Source organism: Phyllobates terribilis, unplaced genomic scaffold (genome assembly GCF_046119375.1).
Source record: "Phyllobates terribilis strain yellow unplaced genomic scaffold, ASM4611937v1 Scaffold_136__1_contigs__length_4911898, whole genome shotgun sequence".
NCBI lineage: Eukaryota > Metazoa > Chordata > Amphibia > Anura > Dendrobatidae > Phyllobates > Phyllobates terribilis.
In genome coordinates, this window is record NW_027362896.1 from 2,084,714 (window position 1) to 2,111,160 (window position 26,447).

General features: G+C 47.0%; 1 protein-coding gene across 1 annotated transcript in view; it reads left to right on the forward strand.

Moving 5' to 3' along the window:
- The first annotated feature begins 1,881 nt into the window (after window positions 1-1,881).
- The window catches only part of LOC141204961 (uncharacterized), a 33,275-nt gene continuing 8,709 nt past the window's right edge, over window positions 1,882-26,447 (forward strand). The window contains exons 1-3 of the mRNA XM_073663997.1: window positions 1,882-2,029; window positions 2,345-2,490; window positions 26,263-26,412. Coding sequence (XP_073520098.1) covers window positions 1,897-2,029; window positions 2,345-2,490; window positions 26,263-26,412 — 429 coding nt within the window. The 5' untranslated portion in view covers window positions 1,882-1,896. The remainder of the gene's footprint in view (window positions 2,030-2,344; window positions 2,491-26,262; window positions 26,413-26,447) is intronic.

Consider the following 26,447-nt stretch of genomic DNA (forward strand, 5'->3'; position numbering starts at 1 on the left):
GTGTAATGACTCTATATAATAATCACTCTGCGTGTAATGACTCTATATAATAGATCGCTCTGCGTGTAATGACTCTATATAATAGATCCCTCTGCGTGTAATGACTCTATATAATAGATCCCTCTGTGTGTAATGACTCTATATAATAGATCGCTCTGCGTGTAATGACTCTATATAATAGATCCCTCTGTGTGTAACGACTCCATATAATAGATCCCTCTGCGTGTAATGACTATATAATAGATCCCTCTGCGTGTAACAACTCTATATAATAGATCCCTCTGTGTGTAATGACTCTATATAATAGATCCCTCTGCGTGTAATGACTCTATATAATAGATCCCTCTGCGTGTAATGACTCTATATAATAGATCCCTCTGCGTGTAATGACTCTATATAATAGATCCCTCTGCGTGTAATGACTCTATATAATAGATCCCTCTGCGTGTAATGACTCTATATAATAGATCCCTCTGCGTGTAATGACGCTATATAATAGATCCCTCTGCGTGTAATGACGCTATATAATAGATCCCTCTGCGTGTAATGACTCTATATAATAGATCCCTCTGCGTGTAATGACTCTATATAATAGATCCCTCTGCGTGTAATGACTCTATATAATAGATCCCTCTGCGTGTAATGACTCTATATAATAGATCCCTCTGCGTGTAATGACTCTATATAATAGATCCCTCTGTGTGTAATGACTCTATATAATAGATCCCTCTGTGTGTAATGACTCTATATAATAGATCCCTCTGTGTGTAATGACTCTATATAATAGATCCCTCTGTGTAATGACTCTGTATAATAGATCCCTCTGCGTGTAATGACTCTATATAATAGATCCCTCTGCGTGTAATGACTCTATATAATAGATCCCTCTGCGTGTAATGACTCTATATAATAGATCCCTCTGCGTGTAATGACTCTATATAATAGATCCCTCTGCGTGTAATGACTCTATATAATAGATCCCTCTGTGTGTAATGACTCTATATAATAGATCCCTCTGTGTGTAATGACTCTATATAATATAGGAGTTTCACTTTTTGCACTGAAGAACTGAAATAAATTAACTTTTTGATGATATTCTAATTTAGTGAGATGCACCTGTTTGTATATTGGGTGTGCCCCCTTTTTCCTACCTGTGTTGTCTTATTATTATCCTATGTTATTTTTTGTTCTACTTGTTATATATTCTAAATAAATCGGATGTTTTTAATATATTTTGGCTTGCATTTTTTCTAAATTTGGGTTGTTGTTGATATGATGAATATGAGCCTTACGATTGCGATTATAGGTATTTAATTTACAGTATTTATCTTTTTTACATCTACTTGTTACATCTTCTCATTCAGGTCCCTACAATATCGGATCCTCTCAGTGGAGATCTTCTATATAAGAGAATTTTTCTGATTTACCCATCAAGGATGGATATGGACGGAAAGAAGATGGCGGAGAGGATATTCCACCTCACCCTAGAGATCCTCTTCCGGCTTACTGGAGAGGTGAGAGATTCTGATGACGTCACATTACATCATTCTTATCTATGGGAATAACAGATGGACAGAACTGGAGAGGTGAGGACTCTGGAAATGTCTGGAGGGAGATTTATTAATGTGTCTCTCCATAACCAGGATTACACAGTAGTGAAGAAGACCTCTAGTGAGCGCTGTCAGGACCCTGTGTCTGAGGGATGGGGAAGACCCCTGAGCCCAATCACGGGGCCTCCACCTCATCCCCTGATACATGAGGACATCAATGACCAGAAGATCCTAGAACTCACCTACAAGATGATTGAGCTGCTGACTGGAGAGGTGACACTGCTGGGAATGCTGGGACATTATACAGTAACGCTATGGAGGGATCGGGGGATGACGGTATCATTGTATGTGTCAGGTTCCTATAAGGTGTCGGGATATCGCCGTCTATTTCTCCATGGAGGAGTGGGAGTATTTAAAAGGACAGAAAGATCTGTACAAGGACGTCATGATGGAGGTTCCCCAGCCCCTCACATCACCAGGTAATGGACAGGACTAAATACACACGGCCTATAATTATCTGTATGTAAAGAATGAATTTTTTTTATTATTGATTTAGTTTGAATGGGGCGAAAGGGGGATGTTGGAGAGTGAAAATTGCAAATAGACCATTTTATTGCCCAACAGTTGGCTCATGGTAGGAGATTTTCTATTAGGCTGTGAACTGTCATTGTCTTGGAGAATAATTTAATGTTTTTACATAACTTGCCATTTCTACAATCACGTTAAGTTGAAATGTTCAAAAATATAAAATTCAAGGATATTTTATTCAAAATATAATATTTTCTTCTTGGCAGATGACTGTACCAGGAGATCAGAGGGACAGCTGACATCTGCAATTTTTAAATCAGATGATCTTGAGATCCCACAGGATACAACTGAAGTGAATGCCATTACTCCAGATATACCATCAATCCTTCACAGCAAAGATCCTTTGAAACAGGTCCTGTCTTTTCATTCATTACTGACTAATAAGGAAAATCAAAGTCCCAAAATAAGCATTAAAAAACGAACTGCTCCTAAAGCAAAAAAATTGTTTGGACGTGTTCCATCCCAAGGTCCGACTGTGTCCAAGATTCCACTATATTAACCCAGTGTGCCATCAGCGAGATGTACCGTCCCTGCCCAGAAGCACTTGTCCACGTGTCCGTGGTTAGGTGGACTTTCCCAGTAACTACATTGTTGTGGGACACATGCTTGCGTAATGCTTGGACGGCACATGGGGAGAAATAGTGGCTGCTGGGGACCGAGTACCGAGGAACGGCTGCCTTCATCAGGTTGCAGAAAGCTTCCGTCTCCACGAGCCTAAAGGGCAACATTTCGAGCGCAAGCCGTCGCAAAATGTGTGAATTTAGTAGTGTGGCCTGTGAGACGTTGGCTGCGTATTTGCGCTTGCTTTCCAAGGACTGGGGTAGGGACAACTGAACACTACGCTGGGACAAGGACGTGGACATGCTTGCTGATGGTGCTAGTTGAGAGTGTGCAACGACCGGTGTAAGGCAGGAGGCATCTTCGCATGCGCCATGGACAGGGGATTGGCTTGCACGCACAACAGCGGAAGAAGCAGTGATGCCACCCGCAGACACTGTTCCTGGACCCTTGGGTTCGGGCCACTTAGTCAGGTGCTTTGCTGCCATCTGCCTGATCATGCTGGTGGTGGTCAGGCTGCTAGTTTTGCTACCCCTGCTGATGCTGGCCTGGCAGGTGGTGCAAATGGCCTTTTTGGGGTTATCGGCCGAGTCTTTAAAAAACAACCAGACTCGGGAAGACCCAACAGTTATACTGGCAACATCCGTCTTGTTGATGTTACGGGGAACGGTTGCCCGCCTTCTGTCTGCGGCCACCACACTGTTTCTTCCTGCCTGTTGTGGTGCTACGCCTCCCTCCCCCGTGTGCTGCTGTCCTCTCTCTGTATGTTCCCTTGCCAGGTTGGGTCAGTTACTATATCATCCACCACCTCGTCTTCCAATTCCGCACCCTGGTCCTCCTGCTGACTTTCTGACAATTGTGTCTCATCATCGTCCACCTCTTGTGACAGTTTCCCACCGTCGCCTTCTTGTGACCATGGCTGCTCAAATATTTGGGCATTGTTACATGCGATCTCCTCTTGCCCCGTTTCAAGTGGACCGGGCGAGAGGCCCGAATCTATAAATGGAATAGTGAACATCTCTTCAGACTGTCCAAGTGTGGGATCAGTTGTCTCCAGGCACTCGGAATGGTGGGAGGAAGGAGGATCAGGGTGAGGAATATACGGTCCAGACTCACGGTCACTGAGACTTGACCGTGTGGAAGACAGGGTGGTGGTGGCTAAGTGACTGGAAGCATGGAATCTGCTATCCAACCAATAACCTTTTCACACTGTTCTTTGTTCGATAGTGCTGTTCTGCGGTCCTCTATTAATTTGGACAGGAAGGTCGAGCGAGAAGATGTGGGTGTTGTGGCACAATTTCAGCTAGCCCACGGCCTCGGCCTTGTCCTCGTCTTTGTCCTCGTCCTCTGCATGCACCATCGTCACCATCACGTCCACTTTCCCGTCCCTTGCCACGCGCCTTGCCCATTTTAAATGGAGGACAATATTTTCCACGTTCAGTACAAATGGCTGGATTTGAACCGCAGTGATATGTGATACGTGTGACGGAAAACCACAGTTTTAAATAGCTGGCCTGTAGGTAACCATTTTTAATTAGTTACCTACTGGAGAGAGTAAGGAGAGCATTATAGAAGATGACCCCGGGGGATGATGTTGAGGCGTTCCTGACTGTTTTTGAGAGGGTGGCGGAATGGGAGAGATTGCCACTGGAGCAGTGGGCGGAGGTTTTGGCGCCATATTTGACCGAGGAGCCGCAGAAGGCTTATTATGATCTGACTTTACAAGACGCAAAGGAATACGCCAAATTGAAAACCGAGATATTGGTGCGCTCAGGAGTGACTGTCTGTCAAAGCGCAAAGGGTCCACCACTGGGCGTATGCTGGCGACAAACCTCCACGCTCACAGATGTTTGACTTGCTACATCTAGTCCAGATGTGGTTGCAGCCACAGTCTTCCTCTCCTGCCCAGATGGTTGAGCGTGTGGTGATGAACAGGTTCATCCATTCCCTACCCAGGCCGGTGCAGACCTGGGTTGCCCAGGGCAACCCTCGGAACACCGACGACCTTGTGGGTCTGGTAGAGAGGTACCAAATGGTCGAAAAATCCCTCCCTGTTCTGGAGTGCCCAAAAGGGGGTGGGTTTACTACGGAAGGGGTTCAGAGCCACAACTGGGGGGCGCCCCACTTCCACTGAAGGTGCCGCAAGGACTGTTAAGGATGTAATCTGTTGGCCGTGTCACAATCCAGGACACGTAGCCGCCCAGTGTCATACATCTGTTGAGTCAATGGACTGCAGCCTAGGCAGACAAGGTTCATATTATGCTTACCCAGCCTGCAGTGTGGACTGTCAACCCAGCGAGGGGCTGCAGGCGTGTGCCATTTCTGTTAATGGGGTGATGGTCCTGGGGTTGTTGGACTATGGGAGTCTGGATCCCTACCAAATCTGTGGGCGTCTGCTGCATACATGGGGACGCCAAGAACTACCCGGTGGCCAGAGTGACAGTTGGAACAGACTGTGGCGCCCAATCCCACGAGGTCGGGGTGGTCAAGGACCTGATACATCCCGTCATATTGGAGCGTGATTTTCTCTTGTTCTGGGACTTGTGGGGGAAGGGATCGAGACTGAGTTACGTGGACAAAAGCCAGGACCCGAGAGAAATACCCCGGTCGACATCGGAAGTGGATGAGTTCCCACTGTGTCTCCTTGCCGGCGACGAGGACCAGACTGTGACCAAGGTGGCCGACCTCTCTGAATTGGAGGTGCCCGGAGAGAACTTTGGGTCAGCTCAAGTTCGGGAAGTGACCTTGAAAGGGGCGTGAAACAATTTTACTGTTTGTAATGGTGTTGCTCAAGTGCCGGGGGCGGACACCAGGTACCCACACTTTCCAGTTCAGGGGGAGCTTTTATACTGGGTGACTAACTAAATGGTGAAGAGGTAGTGGAACAGCTGTTAGTTCCAGGGTCATACCGTCGGAGGGTATTAGACATGGCCAACTCACATATCCTGGCGGGACAGCAACAGTTGAGAAAACCCAGGAGAGAATAATGAGGAGGTTCTATTGGCCAGAATGTTACTGGGAAATCTTAAACTATTTGTAGGTCCTGCCCCACCTGCCAGATAACCGTGCCAACCTCCCTCTTCCGCAGTCCCTTAGTTCTACTACCTATGATAGAGGTCCCATTTGAGAGGATTGCCATGGACCTCGTGGGTCCCTTAGTTAAATTGGCCTAGGGCCACCAATATATCCTGGTGGTCATGGACTATGCGACCCGGTACCCCTAAGGAACTCATCCAGTAAAAGTATAGACCAAGAGCTGGTCCATATTTTTGCTCGGACAGGTCTGCCAAAAGAGATTTTGACAGACCTGCTCCGATTTCTACTTTTCTCCATCATATAAGTTCCTCAAGCCTCCACTGGCTTCTCTCCAGTTGAGCTCCTGTATGGACGGCATCCAGGAGGTCTCCTTGACATTGCCAAGGAAACCTGGGAGGCCGAGGTCACACCCCACCGGAGAATCATTGAACATGTAGTCCAGTTACAGGGGAGAATGGCGAAGATGATGCCCATCGGGAAGGAACATCTCCTTCAGGAGCAGGAAGCCCACGCGAGGGTCTTTAACTGGTCGGCAAGACTGAGACAGTTCCAGTCTCTGGATCGCGTTTTGGTTCTCATTCCCACCGTTGAAAGTAAGCTCCTGGCCAAGTGGCAAGGACCTTATGAGGTGGTGGAGAAACTCAGTGAAGTGAACTACAGAGTCCATCAGCCTGGCTGAAGAAAACCACACCAGGTGTACCATGTAAACCTGCTCAAGTCGTGGCGGCATTGGGAATCCGTTAGAACTCCTTGCCTGGGACCACTCCCGAAGGTCCGGTCGAAGATGTCACGATAGCGAAGACCCTTTTGCCAGCCCAGAAGCAAAGTGTCGAGAACTTCTCCAGCAGAATCGGGACCTGTTCTCTGACTTGCTGGGGTATACCCAGGTGGTAGAACATAATGTGTTAAATGAGCCGCATGTAATGGTGAACCTGAAGCCGTAAAGGATTCCTGAAGCACGCCAGGAGGTGATTTCGGCCAAGGTGAAGAGGATGTTAGACCTCGGAGTGATAGAGGAGTCAAAGTGGATGGTTGAGCCCCATCGTCCTTGTGCCAAAACCCAACGGAGAGTGGAGGTTTTGTGACGACTACCACCGGCTGAATGAGGTGTCCAAGTGTGATGCCCCACGTCGACGAGCTCATCGAGAGGCTGGGACCAGCGAGGTATATTACCACCCTCAACCAAACAAAGTGCTATTGGAAGATCCTTATGTCCCAGACGGCCAAGGAGAGGACAGCTTTCTCGACACCTCATGGGTGCTTTCAATACACTCGTATGCCGTTTGGACTACAGGGGGCCCCAGACACCTTCCAGAGGGCTATGGATCAGATCATAGCCCCACATAAGGAGTATGCCGCAGTCTACCTTGATGACACTGTAGTCTTTAGCCCAGACTGGGCTAGTCATTTACCTAAACTACAGGCCATTCTGGATGCTCTGAGGAAGGCGGGATTTACTAAAATCCGAGCAAATGTGCCATTGGAAAAGAGGAAGCCAAGTACTTGAGCTATGTCATCTAGAGAGGCGAAATAAACCCACAAGTCAATAAAGTGGAGGCAATCCAGACCTGTCAGCAACCGCTCTCCAAGAATCAAGTGAGATTGTTCCTGGGAATGGTGGGATATTACCGGCGGTTTATCCCAAGCTTTGCCATGATGGCCGCGCCACTTACATACCTCTTAAAAGGCACCAAATCAACCATGGTGAAGTGGACGGAGGAAACAGAGATCGCGTTTCAACAGTTGAAGCTAGCACTGTGTAAGCAGCCGGTCCTGGTCGCACCAGACTTTAAGAAAGAATTTGTGGCCCAGACAGACGCTTCAGAGGTTGGTCTAGGAGCCGTACTCTCTCAAGAGATAAATGGAGAAGAACATCCCATTCTCTATCTGAGCCAGAAGCTCTTGTCCTGCGAGAACAACTACGCAATAGTAGAAAAAGAGTGTTTAGCCATAAAATTGGCCTTAGATACACTGTGATATTACCTACTAGGCCAGAAGTTTAAATTAGTGTCAGACCATGCCCCTTTGAGATGGTTGAGGGAAAAGAGGGGTAAAAATGCTAGGGTAACTAGATGGTTCTTAGGTCTTCCAGACTTTAATTTTCATGTGGAGCATAGGCCTGGTAAGTTGCATGGGAACGATGATGCCCTGTCTAGAATTCCCTGTCTGGTGTCTGAAGGTGCCCAAACCCCCAGCTTTGGGCAGAGGGGGCGAACATGTGACACAGTCACTGGTGTTATATGCGAGGGGAGGTTGTCACTTCGGCTGCTAACCTGTGTGAACTGAAACCTGCAAACTTTCCTCCAGCATGTTATATGTTGGGGGTTAACTCCCCTAAAGGGTGTGGTTTTATGTGAATGGCAAAGAGGGTGAGAAGTCATTCACCCTACCTCCCCTCAGGGTGTTGCTGATCAAGCTTAAATGCTCAGTCACTATTTTTTTTTCTGTTGTTGAGTTTGGAGAGGCAAGGTCTCCAGACTGAAATGCCATAGCTCAGGAAGGAGCTAAAGGCTGGGCTACAACCTGTGTGGGCGAACCTGTCCTATCATTTATCTTTTGTTTTGTAGCTTTGCCAGTAAGGCTGTGTTTCTTTTGCTGGAGCTGTAGGGCTTTATGCCATACAATAAAGCCTGCAGAGAAAAATCTGTTCCCCAGTCTACTTCCGAAAGTGGCCGAGTGAATCGTCTTACCACAACTTATATCCATGTACTCTAGATTTGAGTTACTGCAAATTATGTCCTTTTCCTTGGCTAAAAATAATCCTCAAAATTTGTAAGAGGAGCATTTTTACTGCTCTGTATAATATGTAATATGACCTCTGCCAGGTTCTGTCCAATGGAACAGCGACACCAGCAGTTAGACCCTCAGCGAAAAGCAAATTATGCCTCTTTACAAAAAGAAAATCTGTCAAAAAAAAGTTTTTGCGCCAACTATGACCTGGACGACTAATCAGGCTGTATGGGCAACATGGTAAGCGAGTATCATGTTGTTTTTTAAAGGTTGCTCTGAAGACCTGAAATAAATTGTCGACAAAAGAGCGCAAGTATATGCCCGGCCACTAGAGGGCATTCCATATTATGACCCAGAGATATACCTGGGTGTAGTGCCGGCGTCCCTGCCCTCTGCTAGGCAGGGACGCTGCTCCTCTCACCGCTCTGCTCCGTGCCCGGCATCCTCCCCCCGCTCTGCTGTCAGCGCGCGCTCCGTCCCGGCGTCCTCCTCCTGCTCTGCTCTCAGCGCGCGCTCCTTCCCGGCCCCTGTGCTTAGGGCGCGCGCGCGCGCGCTCCCCTCCTCTTAAAGGGGCCGCGCGCGCCGCCCTAAAGAGTCCCCGGCCAATGGCCGGAGGACTTCATCATATATAGGCACCTCCTCCAAAATGGAGGTGCCCGAGCAATGTTGTTTGCACCTGTGTCTCACCTGTGCTTCAGCCCTCAGGTCCCGTTGCCAGTTACCTGCCAGTTACCTGCCAGTTTCCTGCCAGTTTCCTGCTAGTTACCTGCCTGATTCCTGCCTGAATACTTGTTACCTGCCTGCCTGCCTGAGGTCCGACGGTCTGCCTTACAACTCCGGTCAGTCTGTCTAAGGACCAACTTGTCCGCTCACCTGGGAGCGCACATCAGCTACCTGCCTGCTTGCCTGAGGTCCGACGGTCTGCCTTACAACTCCGGTCAGTCTGTCTATGGACCAGCTTGCCCGCTCACCTGGGAGCGCTTCTCCGCTACCTGCCTGCTTGCCAGTCCGGAGGCTCCGTTGTCACGTGCTGTGACCACCAGCTATCTCAGAGACTCTTGCCCGCTCACCTGGGAGCACACATCTACCATCTGCCTGCTAGCCTACCCGGAGGCTCTGCCATCACAGGTCGTACCTACCCCTTACCCAGAGACTGCCCTGATCACTTGCCGTAACTCCCTGTCCGTTCACCCAGAGACTGCCACCCGCTCCCTTACAAGGGCCGCCCCCTTGTATAGTAGCTCAGAGGTTCCGCCTCCCGGACCCGTTACAGTTTGCTCGGGCCATGGAACCCGGTGGCACCCAAGCTCCCTCGCTCTCGGACCTCTGTCTTGAACTGTCCCGTCAGAGGTCCCAACAGGAGGCCATCCTGGGTCACCTGCGGAATGTTAATACTCGCCTGAACACTCTGTCTGATCCACCAACAACCTCCGCCAGTGCCATATCTTGCAATCCGGCAGCTCCGCTGCCCACTAATACTATGGTATCCTACCCCGGACCCCGGCTCTCTGCACCTCCTCGCTTCGGAGGCGACCCCGTCCAGGCTCGGGGCTTCATAAATCAGTGCACCCTGCACTTTGAACTTTTGTCCCATCAGTTTAATTCCGACCGGGCCAAAATTGCCTTTATCATGTCCCATCTCACCGGGGAGGCCCTGGCCTGGCTAAATCCTCTATGGGAGAGAGGAGACCCCCTGGTGTCCAACTTGCCTGCTTTTCTCTCGGCTTTCCGGAAAGTCTTCGACGAACCCGGACGGAAGACCTCATCCGCATCCTCTCTGCTACGCCTCCGTCAGGAGGGTCTCACCGTGGGCCAATATGCCATACGGTTCCGCACCCTTGCCTCGGAGCTGGCCTGGGATAACGACGCTCTGGTATCCGTCTTCTGGGAGGGTCTGTCCGGTCGTATTAAAGATGAACTTGCTGGTCGGGACATTCCTACCTCTCTCGATGATCTAATAACCCTTGCCACCCGGATTGACCTACGGTTCCAAGAGCGTGCCAAAGAGGTCACCCGTGAGAGAAGGATTCCACGTTTAGCTCCTACTTTCCAGAAACCCGTCATTCCCTCCGTCTCTCCCCAGGTACACTCTCCTGAGCCTATGCAGGTCGACCAGACCAAGATGGTCAAAACCCGTCAGGACTCACGCCGTGCCGAGGGGAGCTGCTTCTACTGTGGCAGTAAGGAGCACCGGATCCGTGCCTGCCCGGAGAGGTCGGGAAACGCCTGTGTCTAGGTTCGCTCAGAGAGGTCCACCTAGACAAGAATAAATCCTCTCCATCCCTGCTGTTGTCTGTTTCGATCATCTACGGGGAGAACCGTTATTTCGAACTAGCCCAACTTGACTCTGGAGCAGCCGGGAACCTTATTTCACAGTCCCTGGTTGAGAAATACCGCATCCCCACCAAACCTCTGGCTGTACCCTTGTCTGTCGCTGCCGTGGATGGGGGCCTCTTACCTCGCCCCATTCAACTCATCACCGAATCCATTACCCTGCAGGTGGGAATGCTGCATTCTGAAAGTATCTCCTTTCATGTTCTGCCGGGACTCTCTCACGCCCTCTTGCTAGGTCTGCCCTGGCTCCAGAGACATGCACCCGTGCTAGACTGGCAAACCGGAGAGGTCCTTCGCTGGGGACAAGACTGTCATAAAACCTGCCTGGTTCCCGTCCATCCCGTCCGTCCTTCTCCTACCCCAGCTAATCTACCTGGACTTCCGATTCCTTATTGGTCTTATGCAGATGTCTTTAATAAAAAGGAGGCAGAGACATTACCACCACATAGACCATACGACTGTCCCATCGATCTGCTACCCGGTACTTCTCCTCCCCGTGGGCGTATCTATCCTTTATCCGCTGCTGAGACCCGGTCAATGTCCGAATATATTGAGGAGAATCTGGCCAGAGGATTCATCCGGAAATCTACCTCCCCGGCGGGAGCAGGCTTCTTTTTCGTCAAAAAGAAGGACGGCTCTCTCCGTCCCTGTATAGACTATAGAGGCCTAAACCTGATCACGGTGAAGAATAAGTACCCCCTTCCGCTCATTCCAGAATTATTTGATCGTCTGAGGGGGGCTAGGATCTTCACCAAACTGGACCTTCGTGGGGCGTACAACCTGGTTCGTATTCGTCAGGGGGATGAATGGAAGACGGCATTCAACACCCGGGACGGCCACTATGAATACCTGGTAATGCCCTTTGGTCTCTGTAACGCTCCTGCCGTCTTTCAAGAGTTGGTCAATGACATCTTCCGGGACCTTCTCTACTCCTGCGTAGTGGTGTACCTGGACGACATCTTGGTCTTCTCTCCGGATCTCCAGACTCACCGGAGGGACGTTCGTCAGGTCCTGCTCAGGCTAAGGCAGAACCATCTCTACGCTAAATTTGAGAAGTGCCTCTTTGAGCAGACCTCGCTTCCGTTTCTGGGCTACATTATCTCTCAGACCGGCCTACAAATGGATCCTGAGAAACTGTCTGCCATCGAGAAATGGCCCCGACCGGAGGGGTTGAAGGCCATTCAGCGATTCCTGGGCTTCGCCAACTACTACCGCCTCTTCATACCACACTTCTCTTCCCGGACGGCCCCAATTTCTGCGCTCACCCGTAAAGGTACTAATCCCAAAGAGTGGCCACCCGAAGCAGAGGAGGCCTTTCTTTCCCTTAAACAGGCCTTCTCTTCCGCCCCGGTGCTGCATCGCCCAGATGGCAACAAGCAGTTCTTCCTGGAAGTTGACGCCTCCTCCTCTGGAGCCGGAGCAGTACTTACTCAAAAATCATCTTCCGGGAGGATGGTAACTTGTGGCTTCTTCTCAAAACTCTTCTCCTCCTCAGAGCGCAATTATTCCATAGGAGACCGAGAGTTATTGGCCATCAAACTGGCATTGGAGGAGTGGCGTTACCTGCTCGAGGGGGCTCTTCACCCGGTAATAATTTACACTGACCACAAGAACTTGGCTTACCTCCAGCATGCCCAGAGACTTAACCCGCGCCAAGCCCGGTGGTCCTTGTTTTTTGCTCGTTTTGATTTTGTCCTTCATTTTCGCCCGGCTGACAAAAACGTCAAGGCGGACGCCTTGTCTCGATCCTTTCTGGTGTCTGATCTCGAGGAGGATCCGAAACACATCATCGATCCCGCCAGAGTAATGCAGGTGGCTCCCGTGAGTCTAAATCGTCTTCCTCCTGGTAAGACGTTCGTACCAGTACCTGATCGGGAGAAGATCCTACACTGGGGTCATTCGTCTAAACTAGCTGGCCACGCCGGTCAGAAAAAGACCCTCCAGCTTATTACCCGGCACTACTGGTGGCCTAACCTGCACAAGGATGTAATTGACTTTGTTTCTGCCTGTGTGTCCTGCGCCCGCAACAAAGTTCCGAGACACCTGCCGGCCGGCCGCCTCCTACCTCTGCCAGTACCTGCTGCCCCCTGGCAGCATATAGCGATGGACTTCATAACTGATCTGCCCGTCTCTGCCGGTTGTACGGTCATTTGGGTGGTCGCTGACCGCTTTTCCAAGATGGCTCACTTCATTCCACTGCCAGGTCTTCCGTCTGCACCCGAGCTGGCTAAAGACTTTATCCGCCACATCTTCCGTCTTCATGGCCTGCCCCGTCACATCGTGTCGGATCGAGGAGTACAGTTCACTTCCCGTTTCTGGAGAGCCACTTGTAAATTGCTGGACGTCACCCTGGACTTCTCCTCCGCTTACCACCCACAGTCTAATGGTCAAGTGGAGCGGATCAATCAGAACCTGACCAGTTACCTTCGGCACTTCGTTAATGCCCACCATTCTGACTGGGTGGATCTCCTGCCATGGGCCGAATTCTCGTACAACAATCACGAGAGCGAGTCTTCCTCCAAATCCCCGTTTTTTGTAGTCTACGGTCAGCATCCTCGGATCCCGTTTCCCGTCTCCACCTCGGTGGACAATCCGGCTGCGGAATCTCTTGTTAACAAATTTTCCTCCATATGGGAGAGTACCCGGTCCGCACTCCTTCTGTCATCCGAGCGTATGAAAAGACACGCTGACAAAAAACGTCTGGACCCTCCTCAATTCCGCCCTGGGGATAAAGTCTGGCTCTCGTCCAAATATGTCCGGCTCAAGATCCCTTCCTATAAGTTAGGGCCTCGGTTCATCGGCCCACTGGAGGTCATCAGTCAGATCAACCCGGTGGCCTATAAATTGAAACTCCCGGCCAACTTACGGATCCCTAACTCCTTCCATGTGTCTCTCCTCAAACCTGTGGTGCTTAACTCTTTTTCCAAGTCTACAGGTACGCCTCCTGCTCCGGTTTCTGCTGAGGACGAGTTTGAGGTAGAGAACATTCTTGCCACCAAAAGGGTAAGAGGAAAGACCTTTTTTCTGGTAGATTGGAAGGGGTTTGGTCCTGAGGAGAGAACGTGGGAGCCCCGGGAGAACATCCATGCCCCTCTCATCCTAGCTAAATTTCTGTCTGGCCTAAAAAAGGGGGGGCCTAAAGGGGGGGGTACTGTAGTGCCGGCGTCCCTGCCCTCTGCTAGGCAGGGACGCTGCTCCTCTCACCGCTCTGCTCCGTGCCCGGCATCCTCCCCCCGCTCTGCTGTCAGCGCGCGCTCCGTCCCGGCGTCCTCCTCCTGCTCTGCTCTCAGCGCGCGCTCCTTCCCGGCCCCTGTGCTTAGGGCGCGCGCGCGCGCGCTCCCCTCCTCTTAAAGGGGCCGCGCGCGCCGCCCTAAAGAGTCCCCGGCCAATGGCCGGAGGACTTCATCATATATAGGCACCTCCTCCAAAATGGAGGTGCCCGAGCAATGTTGTTTGCACCTGTGTCTCACCTGTGCTTCAGCCCTCAGGTCCCGTTGCCAGTTACCTGCCAGTTACCTGCCAGTTTCCTGCCAGTTTCCTGCTAGTTACCTGCCTGATTCCTGCCTGAATACTTGTTACCTGCCTGCCTGCCTGAGGTCCGACGGTCTGCCTTACAACTCCGGTCAGTCTGTCTAAGGACCAACTTGTCCGCTCACCTGGGAGCGCACATCAGCTACCTGCCTGCTTGCCTGAGGTCCGACGGTCTGCCTTACAACTCCGGTCAGTCTGTCTATGGACCAGCTTGCCCGCTCACCTGGGAGCGCTTCTCCGCTACCTGCCTGCTTGCCAGTCCGGAGGCTCCGTTGTCACGTGCTGTGACCACCAGCTATCTCAGAGACTCTTGCCCGCTCACCTGGGAGCACACATCTACCATCTGCCTGCTAGCCTACCCGGAGGCTCTGCCATCACAGGTCGTACCTACCCCTTACCCAGAGACTGCCCTGATCACTTGCCGTAACTCCCTGTCCGTTCACCCAGAGACTGCCACCCGCTCCCTTACAAGGGCCGCCCCCTTGTATAGTAGCTCAGAGGTTCCGCCTCCCGGACCCGTTACACTGGGTCAGAGAGTCGATGTCCACATGAGCCATCCAGATCTCCCTGAAGGGAGAGATATCCCCCCAATCTGAAAAGGTGAAATGACCACAGGAGGCTGCCTGCGGGGTTCCCAGCAAGATGTGAAACCATGCGGTGTCCCCAAATGGCAGTGGTGACAGAAGGCACCTGGGTCTTCTGTCTAAATAAATATTTTATACACTGCCGATTTTGCAAGTTTTCCCACCTACAAAGAATTGAGAGGTCTGCAATTTTTAGCGTAGGTACACTTCAACTGTGAGACAGAATCTAAAAAAAAAAAATCCAGAAAATCACATTATGATTTTTACATAGTTAATTTGCATTTTATTGCATGCAATACGGATTTAATACAATAGAAAAACAGAACTTAATATTTGGCACAGAAACCTTTGTTTGCAATTAGAGGTCAGACGTTTCCTGTAGTTCTTGACCAAGTTTGCACACACTGCAGCAGGGATTTTGGCCCCCTCCTCCATACAGATCTTCTCCAGATCTTTCAGGTTTCGGGGCTGTCGCTTGGTAACATGAAGTTTCAGCTCCCTCCAAAGATTTTCTATTGGATTCAGGTCTGGAGACTGGCTAGAACACTCCAGGACCTTGAAATGCGTACAGAGCCACTTCTTAGTTTCCTTAGCTGTGTGCTTCGACTCATTGTCATGCTGGAAGACCCAGCCACGACCCGTCATCAATTCTCTTACTGAGGGAAGGAAGTTGTTGGCCAAAATCTCTCGATATATGATCCTGTCCACCCTCCCTTCTATATGGTGCCGTCGTCCTGTACCCTTTGCAGAAAAAGCACCCTAAAAGTATGATGTTTCTCTCACCCTGCTTCACAGTTGGGTTGGTGTTCTTGGAGTTGTAGTCATCCTTCAACTTCCTCCAAACACTGCGAGTGTAGTTTATACCAAAAAGTTCTATTTTGGTCTCATCTGACCACCTGACCTCCCATGCCTCCTCTGATTCATGCAGATGGTCATTGACAAACTTCAAACTGGCCTGGACATGTGCTGGCGTGAGCAGGAGGACCTTGCGTGCCCTGCAGGGTTTTAATCTATGATGACATAGTGTGTTACTAACAGTAATGTTTGTGGTCCCAGCTCTATTCAGGTCAATGACCAGGTCCTCCCATGTAGTTATGAGATGATTCCTGACCTTTCTCAAAATCGTCCTTACCCCATGAGGCGAGATCTTGCATGGAGCCCCAGACCGAGGAAGATTGACAGCCATCTTGTGTTTATTCCATTTTCTAATAATTGTGCCAACAGTTGTTGCCTTCTCACTAGGCTGTTTGCCTATTGTCCAGTAGACCATCCCAGCCTTGGGCAGGTCTACAATTTTGTCCCTTAGCTCTTTGGTCTTGACCATGTTGGAGAGGTTGGAGTGTGATTGATTGCTTATGTAGACATTTGTCTTTTATACAGGTAACGAGTTCAAACAGGTGCAATTAATACAGGTAATGAGTGCAGAGCAGGAGGGCTTCTTAACCACTTTACAGCCTGGGACATATTAGTATGCACCAGGCTGTCACCCCCTGTTCAGCGCGGGCTCCGGCGCTGAGCCCGCACTGAACTGGGCACATGTCAGCTGATTCTTACACCCGTGGCTGTTAACTAGTTAAATGCCGCTGTCAATCTCTGACAGCGGCATTTAACATTGCCTCGCCGGAAGCGCTTCACTTACCCCGCCCATCGGTGACCCCATCACGTGATCGCGGGTCACCGATGCGTGGGCATGACAACCCTGGGTCTGCAGCAGACAGTGGTTGTCATGTGCTGATCGCTATGAGCGCCACCTAGTGGTCGGCGCTCATAGCACAGGACCATTTCTGCTACATGGAGGTGATCTGTTCATCACCTCTATGTAGCAGAGGCGATCAGACAGTTGCTGCTTCTAGTCTCCTATGGAGACTATAGACGCAAGCAAAAAGTGAAAAAAAATGTTTTTAAAAAAAATATAAAAGTTTAAATCACCCCCCTTTCGCCCCATTCAAAATAAAATAATTAAAAAAAAACCCACATACACATATTTGGTATCTCCGCGTTCAGAATCGCCCGATCTATCAATATAAAATAAGAATTAATCCGAACGGTAAACGGCGTAGCGAGAAAAAAAAATCTAAACGCCAGTATTATGTTTTTTGGTCTCCTCAACATTGCAATAAAATGCAATAATGGGCGATCAAAACATCAGATTTACTCCAAAATGGTATCAATAAAAGCTTCAGCTCAGCGCGCAAAAAGTAAGCCCTGACCCGGCCCCAGATCTCGAAAAATGGAGGCGTCTTGGAATATGGCGCCATTTTTTGAAAAAATTTTTTTAGCAAACTTTGGAATTTTTTTGCACCACTTAAATAAAAAAGAACCTATACATGTTTGGTGTCTACGAACTTGTAATGACCTGAAGAATAAGAATGGCCGGTCAGTTTTTGCATTCAGTGAACGTGGTAAAAAAAATTAAAAAAAAAAACCAAACATCTGTGGTATTGCACTTTTTTTGCAATGTCACCCCACTTGGAAATTTTTTCCTGTTTTCCCGTACACGATATGGTAAAACCAGTGATGTCGTTCAAAAGTACAACTCATACCACAAAAAATAAGCTCTCACACGACCATATTGACCAAACAATTAAAATGCTATACCTCTGGGAACAAGGAGAGCAAAAAAACGAAAATGGAAAATCCCAGGGTCCTTAAGGGGTTAAAGAAAAACTAACAGGTCTGTGAGAGTCCGAATTCTTGGTGGTTGGTAGGTGATCGGATACTTATTTCATGCAATAAAATGCAATTTAAAAATTATACAATGGGATTTTCTGGTTTTTATTTTTAGATTCTGTCTCTTACAGTTGAAGTGTAGCTATGATAAAAATTACAGACCTCTCCATTCTTTGTAGGTGGGAAAACTTGTAAAATCGGCAGTGTATCGAATACTTATTTTCCCCACGGTACAAGTGCTTCTTACTAAATTAAAATACCATCAAAAAGTCATTATCTCAGTAAATTAGAATACTTTATAACACCAGCTTGAAAAATGATTTTAAAATCCGAAATATTGGCCTCCTGAAATGTATGTTCAGTAAATGCCCTCAATACTTGGTCGGGCTCCTTTTGCATCAATTACTGCATCAATGCGGCGTGGCATGGAGGCGATCAGCCTGTGGCACTGCTGAGGTGTTATGGAAGCCCAGGTGGCTTTGATAGCAGCCTTCAGCTCGACAGCATTGTTGGGTCTGGTGTCTCATCTTCCTCTTGACAATACTCCATAGATTCTCTATGGGGTTAAGGTCAGGCAAGTTTGATGGCCAATCAAGCACAGTGATACTGTTGTGTGTAAACCAGGTATTGGTACTTTTGGCCGTGTGGACAGGGGCCAAGTCCTGCTGGAGAGTGAAATTTCCATCTCCAAAAAGCTTGTCAGCAGAGGGAAGCGTGAAGTGCTCTAAAATTTCCTGGTAGACGGCTGCGCTGACTTTGGTCTTGATAAAACACAGTGGACCTCCACCAGCAGATGACATGGCTCCCCAAACCATCACTGATTGTGGAAACTTCACACTAGTCCTCAAGCAGCTTGGATTGTGGCCTCTCCACTCTTCCTCCAGACTCGGGGACCTTGATTTCCAAATGAAATGCAAAATTTACTTTCATCTGAAAACAACACCTCGGACCACTGAGTAACAGTCCAGGTCTTTTTCTCCTTGGCCCAGGTAAGACGCTTCTGGCGTTGTCTATTGGAAATGAGTGTCTTGACACAAGGAATGCGACACTTGTAGCCCATGTCCTGGATACATCTGTATGTGGTGGCTCTTGAAGCAAAGACTCCAGCAGCAGTCCACTCCTTGTGAATCTCTCCCAAATTTTTGAATGGCCTTTTATCAACAATCCTTTCAAGGCTGCGGTTATCCCGGTCGCTTGTGCACCTTTTTAGACCACACTCTTTCCTTCAACTCAACTTTCCATTAATATGCTTGGATACAGCACTCTGTGAACAGCCAGCTTCTTTAGGAATGACCTGTTCTTTTGTGGCTTACCCTACTTGTGGAGTGTGTCAATGTCTGCCTTCTGGACATCTGTCACGTCAGCAGTCTTGCCCATGATTGTGGGGCCTAATGAAATAGACTAAGGGACCTTTTTAAACACTTAGGAAGCCTTTGCAGGTGTTTTTTGTTAATTATTTTAATTTACTGAGATAATGACTTTTGTGTTTTCGTTGGCTGTAATCCATAATCAGCAACATTAACAGAAATAAACACTTGAAATAGATCACTCCGTTTGTAATAACTCTATATAATATACAGTGGGTACGGAAAGTATTCAGACCCCTTTAAATTTTTCACTCTTTGTTTCATTGCAGCTATTTGGTAAATTCTAAAAAGTTCATTTTTTTTCTCATTAAAGTACACTCTGCACCCCATCTTGACTGAAAAAAAAAACAAATGTAGAATTTTTTGCAAATTTATTAAAAAAGAAAAACTGAAATATCACATGGTCATAAGTATTCAGACCCTTTGCTCAGTATTGAGTAGAAGCACTCTTTTAAGCTAGTACAGCCATGAGTCTTCTTGGGAATGATGCAACAAGTTTTTCACACCTGGATTTGGGGATCCTCTGCCATTCTTCCTTGCAGATCCTCTCCAGTTCCGTCAGGTTGGATGGTGAACATTGGTGGACAGCCATTTTCAGGTCTCTCCAGAGATGCTCAATTGGGTTTAGGTCAGGGCTCTGGCTGGGCCAGTCAAAATGTTCTTAGGCCACTCCTTTGTTATTTTAGCTGTGTGCTTAGGGTCATTGTCTTGTTGGAAGGTGAACCTTCGGCCAAGTCTGAGGTCCAGAGCACTCTGGAAGAGGTTTTCATCCAAGATATTTCTGTACTTGGCCGCATTCATGTTTCCTTCAATTGCAACCAGTCGTCCTGTCCCTGCAGCTGAAAAATATCCCCATAGCATGATGCTGCCACCACCATGTTTCATTGTTGGGATTGTATTGGGCAGGTGATGAGCAGTGTCTGGTTTTCTCCACACATACCGCTTAGAATTATCACCAAAAAGTTCTATCTTTGTCTTATCAGACCAGAGAATCTTATTTCTCATAGTCTGGGAGTCCTTCATATGTTTTTGAGCAAACTCTATAAGGGCTTTCATGTGTCTTGCACTGAGGAGAGGCTTCCATTGGGCCACTCTGCCATAAAGCCCTTACTGGTGGAGGGCTGCAGTGATAGTTAACTTTGTGGAACTTTCTCCCATCTCCCTACTGCATCTCTGGAGCTCAGCCACAGTGATCTTGGGGTTCTTCTTTACCTCTCTCACCAAGGCTCTTCTCCCACGATTGCTCAGTTTGGCTGGACGGCCAGGTCTAGGAAGACTTCTGGTGGTCCCAAACTTCTTCCATTTAAGGATTACAGAGGCCACTGTGCTCTTAGGAACCTTGAGTAATGCAGAAATTCTTTTGTAACCTTGGCCAGATCTGTGCCTTGTCACAATTCTGTCTCTGAGCTCCTTGGACAGTTCCTTTTGAGCTCATGATTCTCATTTGGTCTAACATGCACTGTTAGCTGTGGGGTCTTATATAGACAGGTGTGCGCCTTTCCAAATCAAGTCCTATCAGTTTAATTAAACACAGCTTGACTCCAGTGAAGGAGTAGAACCATCTGAAGGAGGATCACAAGGAAATGGACAGCATGTGGCTTAAATATGAGTGTCTGAGCAAAGGGTCTGAATAGTTATGACCATGTAATATTTCAGTTTTTCTTTTTTAATAAATTTGTAAAAATTTCTACATTTCTGTTTTTTTTCAGTCAAGATGGGGTGCAGAGTGTACTTTAATGAGAAAAAAAATGAAGTTTTAGAATTTACCAAATGGCTGCAATGAAACGAAGAGTGAAAAATTTAAAGGGGTCTAAATACTTTCCGTACCCACTGTATGAGTTTCACTTTTTGTATTGAAAAACTGAATTAAATTAACTTTTTGATGATATTCTAATTTAGTGAGAAGCACGTGTATATACCATGAGGCATATCTGGTCCTATTTAATGTATCCGTGTATTTTTATACATATATATCAGGGTTAACTAGGGCTTTCGAGGGACAGCCACCAGTAAGTGGAAGTATATACTTAACAAAAAAGTCTGAAACAACTGAAAATATATCTTATATTCTATGTTCTTCAAAGTAGCCCCTTTTGCTTTGATGACTGCTTTTGGCATTCTCTTGATGAGCTTCAAGAGGTAGTCACCGGAAATGGTCTTCCAACAATCTTGAAGGAGTTCCCAGAGATGCTTAGCACTTGTTCGCCCTTTTGCCTTCACTCTGCGGTCCATCTCACCCCAAACCATCTCGATTGGGTTCAGGTCTGGTGACTGTGGAGGCCAGGTCATCTGGCATAGCACCCCATCACTCTCCTTCTTGGTCAAATAGCCCTTACACAGCCTGGAGGTGTGTTTGGGGTCATTGTCCTGTTGAAAAATAAATGATGGTCCAACTAAACGCAAACCGGATGGAATAGCATGCTGCTGCAAGATGCTGTGGTAGCCATGCTGGTTCAGTATGCCTTCAATTTTGAATAAATCCCCAACAGTGTCACCAGCAAAGCACCATCACACCTCCTCCATGCTTCACAGTGGGAACCAGGCATGTAGAGTCCATCCGTTCACCTTTTCTGCATCTCACAAAGACACAGTGGTTGGAACCAAAGATCTCAAATTTGGACTCATCAGACCAAAGCACAGATTTCCACTGGTCTACTGTCCATTCCTTGTGTTCTTTAGCCCAAACAAGTCTCTTCTGCTTGTTGCCTGTCCTTAGCAGTGGTTTCCCAGCAGCTATTTTACCATCAAGGCCTGCTGCACAAAGTCTCCTCTTAGCAGTTGTTGAAGAGATGTGTCTGCTGCTAGAACTCTGTGTGGCATTGACCTGGTCTCTAATCTGAGCTGCTGTTAACCTGCGATTTCTGAGGCTGGTGACTCGGATAAACTTATCCTCAGAAGCAGAGGTGACTCTTGGTCTTCCTTTCCTGGGGCGGTCCTCATGTGAGCCAGTTTCTTTGAAGTGCTTGATGGTTTTTGCAACTGCATTTGGGGACACTTTCAAAGTTTGCCCAATTTTTCGCACTGACTGACCTTAATTTCTTAAAGTAATGATGGCCACTTGTTTTTCTTTACTTAGCTGCTTTTTTCTTGCTATAATACAAATTCTAACAGTCTATTCAGTAGGACTATCAGCTGTGTATCCACCAGACTTCTGCACAACACAACTGATGGTCCCAACCTCATTTATAAGGCAAGAAATCCCACTTATTAAACCTGACAGGGCTCACCTGTGAAGTGAAAACCATTTCCGGTGACTACCTCTTGAAGCTCATCAAGAGAATGCCAAGAGTGTGCAAAGCAGTCATCAAAGCAAAAGGTGGCTACTTTGAAGAACCTAGAATATAAGACATATTTTAAGTTGTTTCACACTTTTTTGTTAAGTATATAATTCCACATGTGTTAATTCATAGTTTTGATGCCTTCAGTGTGAATGTCCAATTTTTATGGTCATGAAAATACAGAAAAATCTTTAAATGAGTGTGGTTGTGTGTATGTGTGTGTGTGTGTGTGTATATATATATATATATATATATATATATATATATATATATATATATATATATATATATATATATATATATATATATATATATACTTTTTTTTTTCCTTTTCAGATTGATGGGCCCAATTACAGCTATTGCTGTGGAACCTGTGATTTCTACCTATGCCACTGTGTATAGGGTAATAAAGTGGTTAAGGACGTGACTTAACTGACATTGTGCAGTGAGTCTGTTTTCCTCATAGTGACTGATATTTCTTGTTGCAAAAACAATGATATTATTTTTCATGTTAAACCTTTCTTTAAACTTTTTGAAACAATTTTTATTAGTGCGATCATACAACATACAAGCCTCTGATTGTTCAGGTGATGCACTGTACTACTGTAGTGCCGTGTATTATCACTGCCTGTCAGTGTAATACTAACAGCCCCATACACATGATAAGTGTTGGCTGAACGGTCATTTGGCAGACGGTTATCTCTTCCGACTCCCCCATACACACAATTATTCCAGCTTTCCTGCGGTCTATATGAGAGTGCCACCTCCAGACTCTTCTAGCAGAGGATTATCTACAGGAATAACAAACAGATTAGCCTCTGAAATTCAGGATGCCAGATTCTTCTCTGCCCTGACATCATCTGTCGGGAGGCCCCCAAATACATTATCAAGTCGACCAAACCCCCGAAATCAGTGCTTTCATGCAACTTTAATCTAATTATTATCTATTATTATAGCACCATTTATTCCATGGCGCTTTGCATGTGAAAAGGGGTATACATAGCAAATACACTTAAAATAATCTTGAACAAAGCGAATCAGCGACTGGTACAGGAGGAGAGCGAACCCTGCCTGCGAGGGCTCACAATCTACAAGGGAGGGGTGGGGGTAGAGCTGGTCGTGCAGCGGTATGGTGGAGCGTTGGTTACTGCAGATTGTATGCTTGTCGGAAGAGGTGGGTCGTCAGGTTCCTTTTGAAGGTTTCCACGGTAGGCGAGAGTCTGATATGTTGGGGTAGAGAGTTCCATAGTAGGTGGGATGCACGGGAGAAATCATGTATATGATTGTGGGAGGAGGAGATAAGAGGGGAGTAGAGAAGGAGATCTTGTGAGGATCAGAGGTTTCGCACAGGTAAGTACCGGGAGACTAGGTCACAGATGTATGGGCAGTCATTAACTTTGATGGATAGGTCAGATGGGGCGTTGAGTGAGGTGGGGGAAAGATGATGAATTCAGTTTTTCCATGTTAAGCTTTAGAAATCTGGCGGAGAAGAAGGATGAAATAGCGGACAGACATTGTGGGATTCTGGTTAGTAAGGAGGAGGTATCGGGTCCAGAGAGGTAGATCTGTGTGTCATCAGCATAGAGGTGATACTGAAAGCTGTGAGACTCTATGAGCTGTCCCAGGCCAAAGGTGTAGATGGAGAAGAGCAGGGGTCCTAGAACTGAACCTTGGGGGACACCGACAGATAGAGGGTGAGATGAGGAGGTGGTGTGTGAGTGGGAGACGTTGAATGTCCTGTCTGTTAGGTATGAAGAGATCCAGGATAGGGCCAAGTCTGTGATGCCAAGAGAAGAGAGAGTCTATAGTAAGAGGTAATGGTCTTTTAACATCCCCATAATGTGTATGGGGATGTTAAAAGGTAATTTGTTGGATGTTTCCTCTGGCCTGGCCTAATAGACTTTCGTACATTGCAGGCCCAGACACCATTATTAGGCATTTAAGTATCAGAATAACTAGGCAGCCCCATAATATCAAGTATTTCGGGGAAATGGGGCATTCAGCCGAACTCTATCAAACCTTCTGAGATGCCATGTTTGCTTTTGACGGCAACAAGTGGTTAAACTGGCAGGGTTTTTCTTGTTGCAGCCGCACCTGTGCCATCCCTGCCGTGTCATCTATGTTCTGTGCCCAATTTCTCTTAAAACAAATGTTTAAAATTGTTTTAAAAATAAGAAAATGTGTCTTATGCTTTTTTTTCTTTTTGCAATTATTTTAGTGCCAGTTTTCTTTTGAAACATCTTAATTTCTTCTTTTTTTCTGGTGTTTTTCTTCTAAGGCCATAAATAAACCCTATAAAACAATGTAAATGGATACTTTGGGGTCAAATAATTTCTGCCTGTGGTGTTTGTGCAAACAAAAAAGCTTTTATAAAAGCCTCAAACTTCTTTGTGTGAATCAGACCTGAGCTCTAACTTGATAGAAGATTACAGTCTGGGGAAGACGGGAAACATTCATATAGACGACCGGTGGTGATGTAGTCAGTGACGGACTCTGGCCAAATATGTTTCTAGAACCAAAGTTAACCCCTTCGCAACCCTGGGATTTTCCATTTTTGCATTTTCCTTTTTTGCTCCCCTTGTTCCCAGAGCCATAGCGTTTTTACTTTTTGGTCAATATGGCTGTGTGAGGGCTTATTTTTTGTGGGACGAGTTGTACTTTTGAACGACATTACTGGTTTTACCATATCGTGTACGGGAAAACGGGAAAAAAATTGTGCAGTGAAATTGCAAATTGTGAAAAGTGCAATACCACAGATTTTTTTTTTTTGTTGTTTTTTTTTACCACGTTCACTGAATGCTAAAACGGACCGGCCATTCTTATTCTCCAGGTCATTACGAGTTCGTTGACATCAAACATATATAGGTTCTTTTTTATTTAAGTCGTGAAAAAAATTCCAAAGTTTGCTAAAAAAAAAAAAAAAAATGGTGCCATATTCTAAGACCTGTAGCATATCCATTTTTTGGGATCTGGGGCCGGGTGAGGGCTTATTTTTGCGTGCCGAGCTGAAGTTTTTATTGATACCATTTTGGGGTAGATCCGATGTTTTGATCGTCCGTTATTGCATTTTATTGCAATGTTGCGGCAACCAAAAAACTTAATTCTGGCGTTTTGAAATTTTTTCTCGTTATGCCGTTTACCGATCGGATTAATTCTTTTTTTATATTGATAGATCGGGTGATTGTGAACGTGGTGATACCAAATATGTGTATGTGTTTTTTTTTATTATTATTTTATTTTGAATGGGGCGAAAGGGGGGTGATTTAAACTCTATTTTTTTTTCTTTTTCACTTTTTGCTTCCTTCTATAGTCTCCATAGGAGACTAGAAGCAGCGCTTGTCTGATCGCCTCTGCTACACAGAGGTGATGAACAGATCACCTCTATGTAACAGAAATGGTCCTGTGCTATGAGCGCCGACCACTAAGTGGCGCTCATAGCGATCAGCATATGACAACCACTGGGGTCTGCTGCAGACCCAGGGTTGTCATGCCCACGCATCGGTGACCCGCGATCACGTGACGGGGTCACCGATGGGCGGGGTAAGTGATGTGCTTCCGGCGCGGTGATGTTAAATGCCGCTGTCAGAGATTGACAGCGGCATTTAACATGTTAACAGCCGCGGGTGGATCGCGATTCCACCCGCGGCTGTTGCAGGCACAGGTCAGCTGAACAGGGGGTGACAGCCTGGTGCATACTAATACGTCACAGGCTGTAAAGGGGTTAAAGATGTCGTCCTCATCATGAAGTAGTTATTTCTCAAGTCATGTGTAATGAATATCTCCTGCAGTATTGCTAATGCCGATTATAGTGGATACCAGTGTAATGGAAGACGAGTCTATGAGAAACGTGTTCAGCTACAGACTCCAAGGAAGAAACTGCTTGTTGTCTGTGGCCTAAAATATATAGGTTTTATTACTAGATGTAAAGCAGAAAACTAAATAATGTAAAATAATATATCTCCTCATTGTCTCCAGTAATTGTATTATTACACAGGATTTTTATGACGTTACATCTGCTCATCTTCTTCTCATTCAGATCTCTACAATATCGGATTCTCTCAGTGAAGATCTTCTGGATAAAAGAATTTTCCTGATTTACCCATCAACTATGGATATGGACAGAGACAAGATGGCGGAGAGGATATTCCACCTCACCCTAGAGATCCTCTTCCGGCTTACTGGAGAGGTGAGAGATTCTGATGACGTCACATTACATCATTC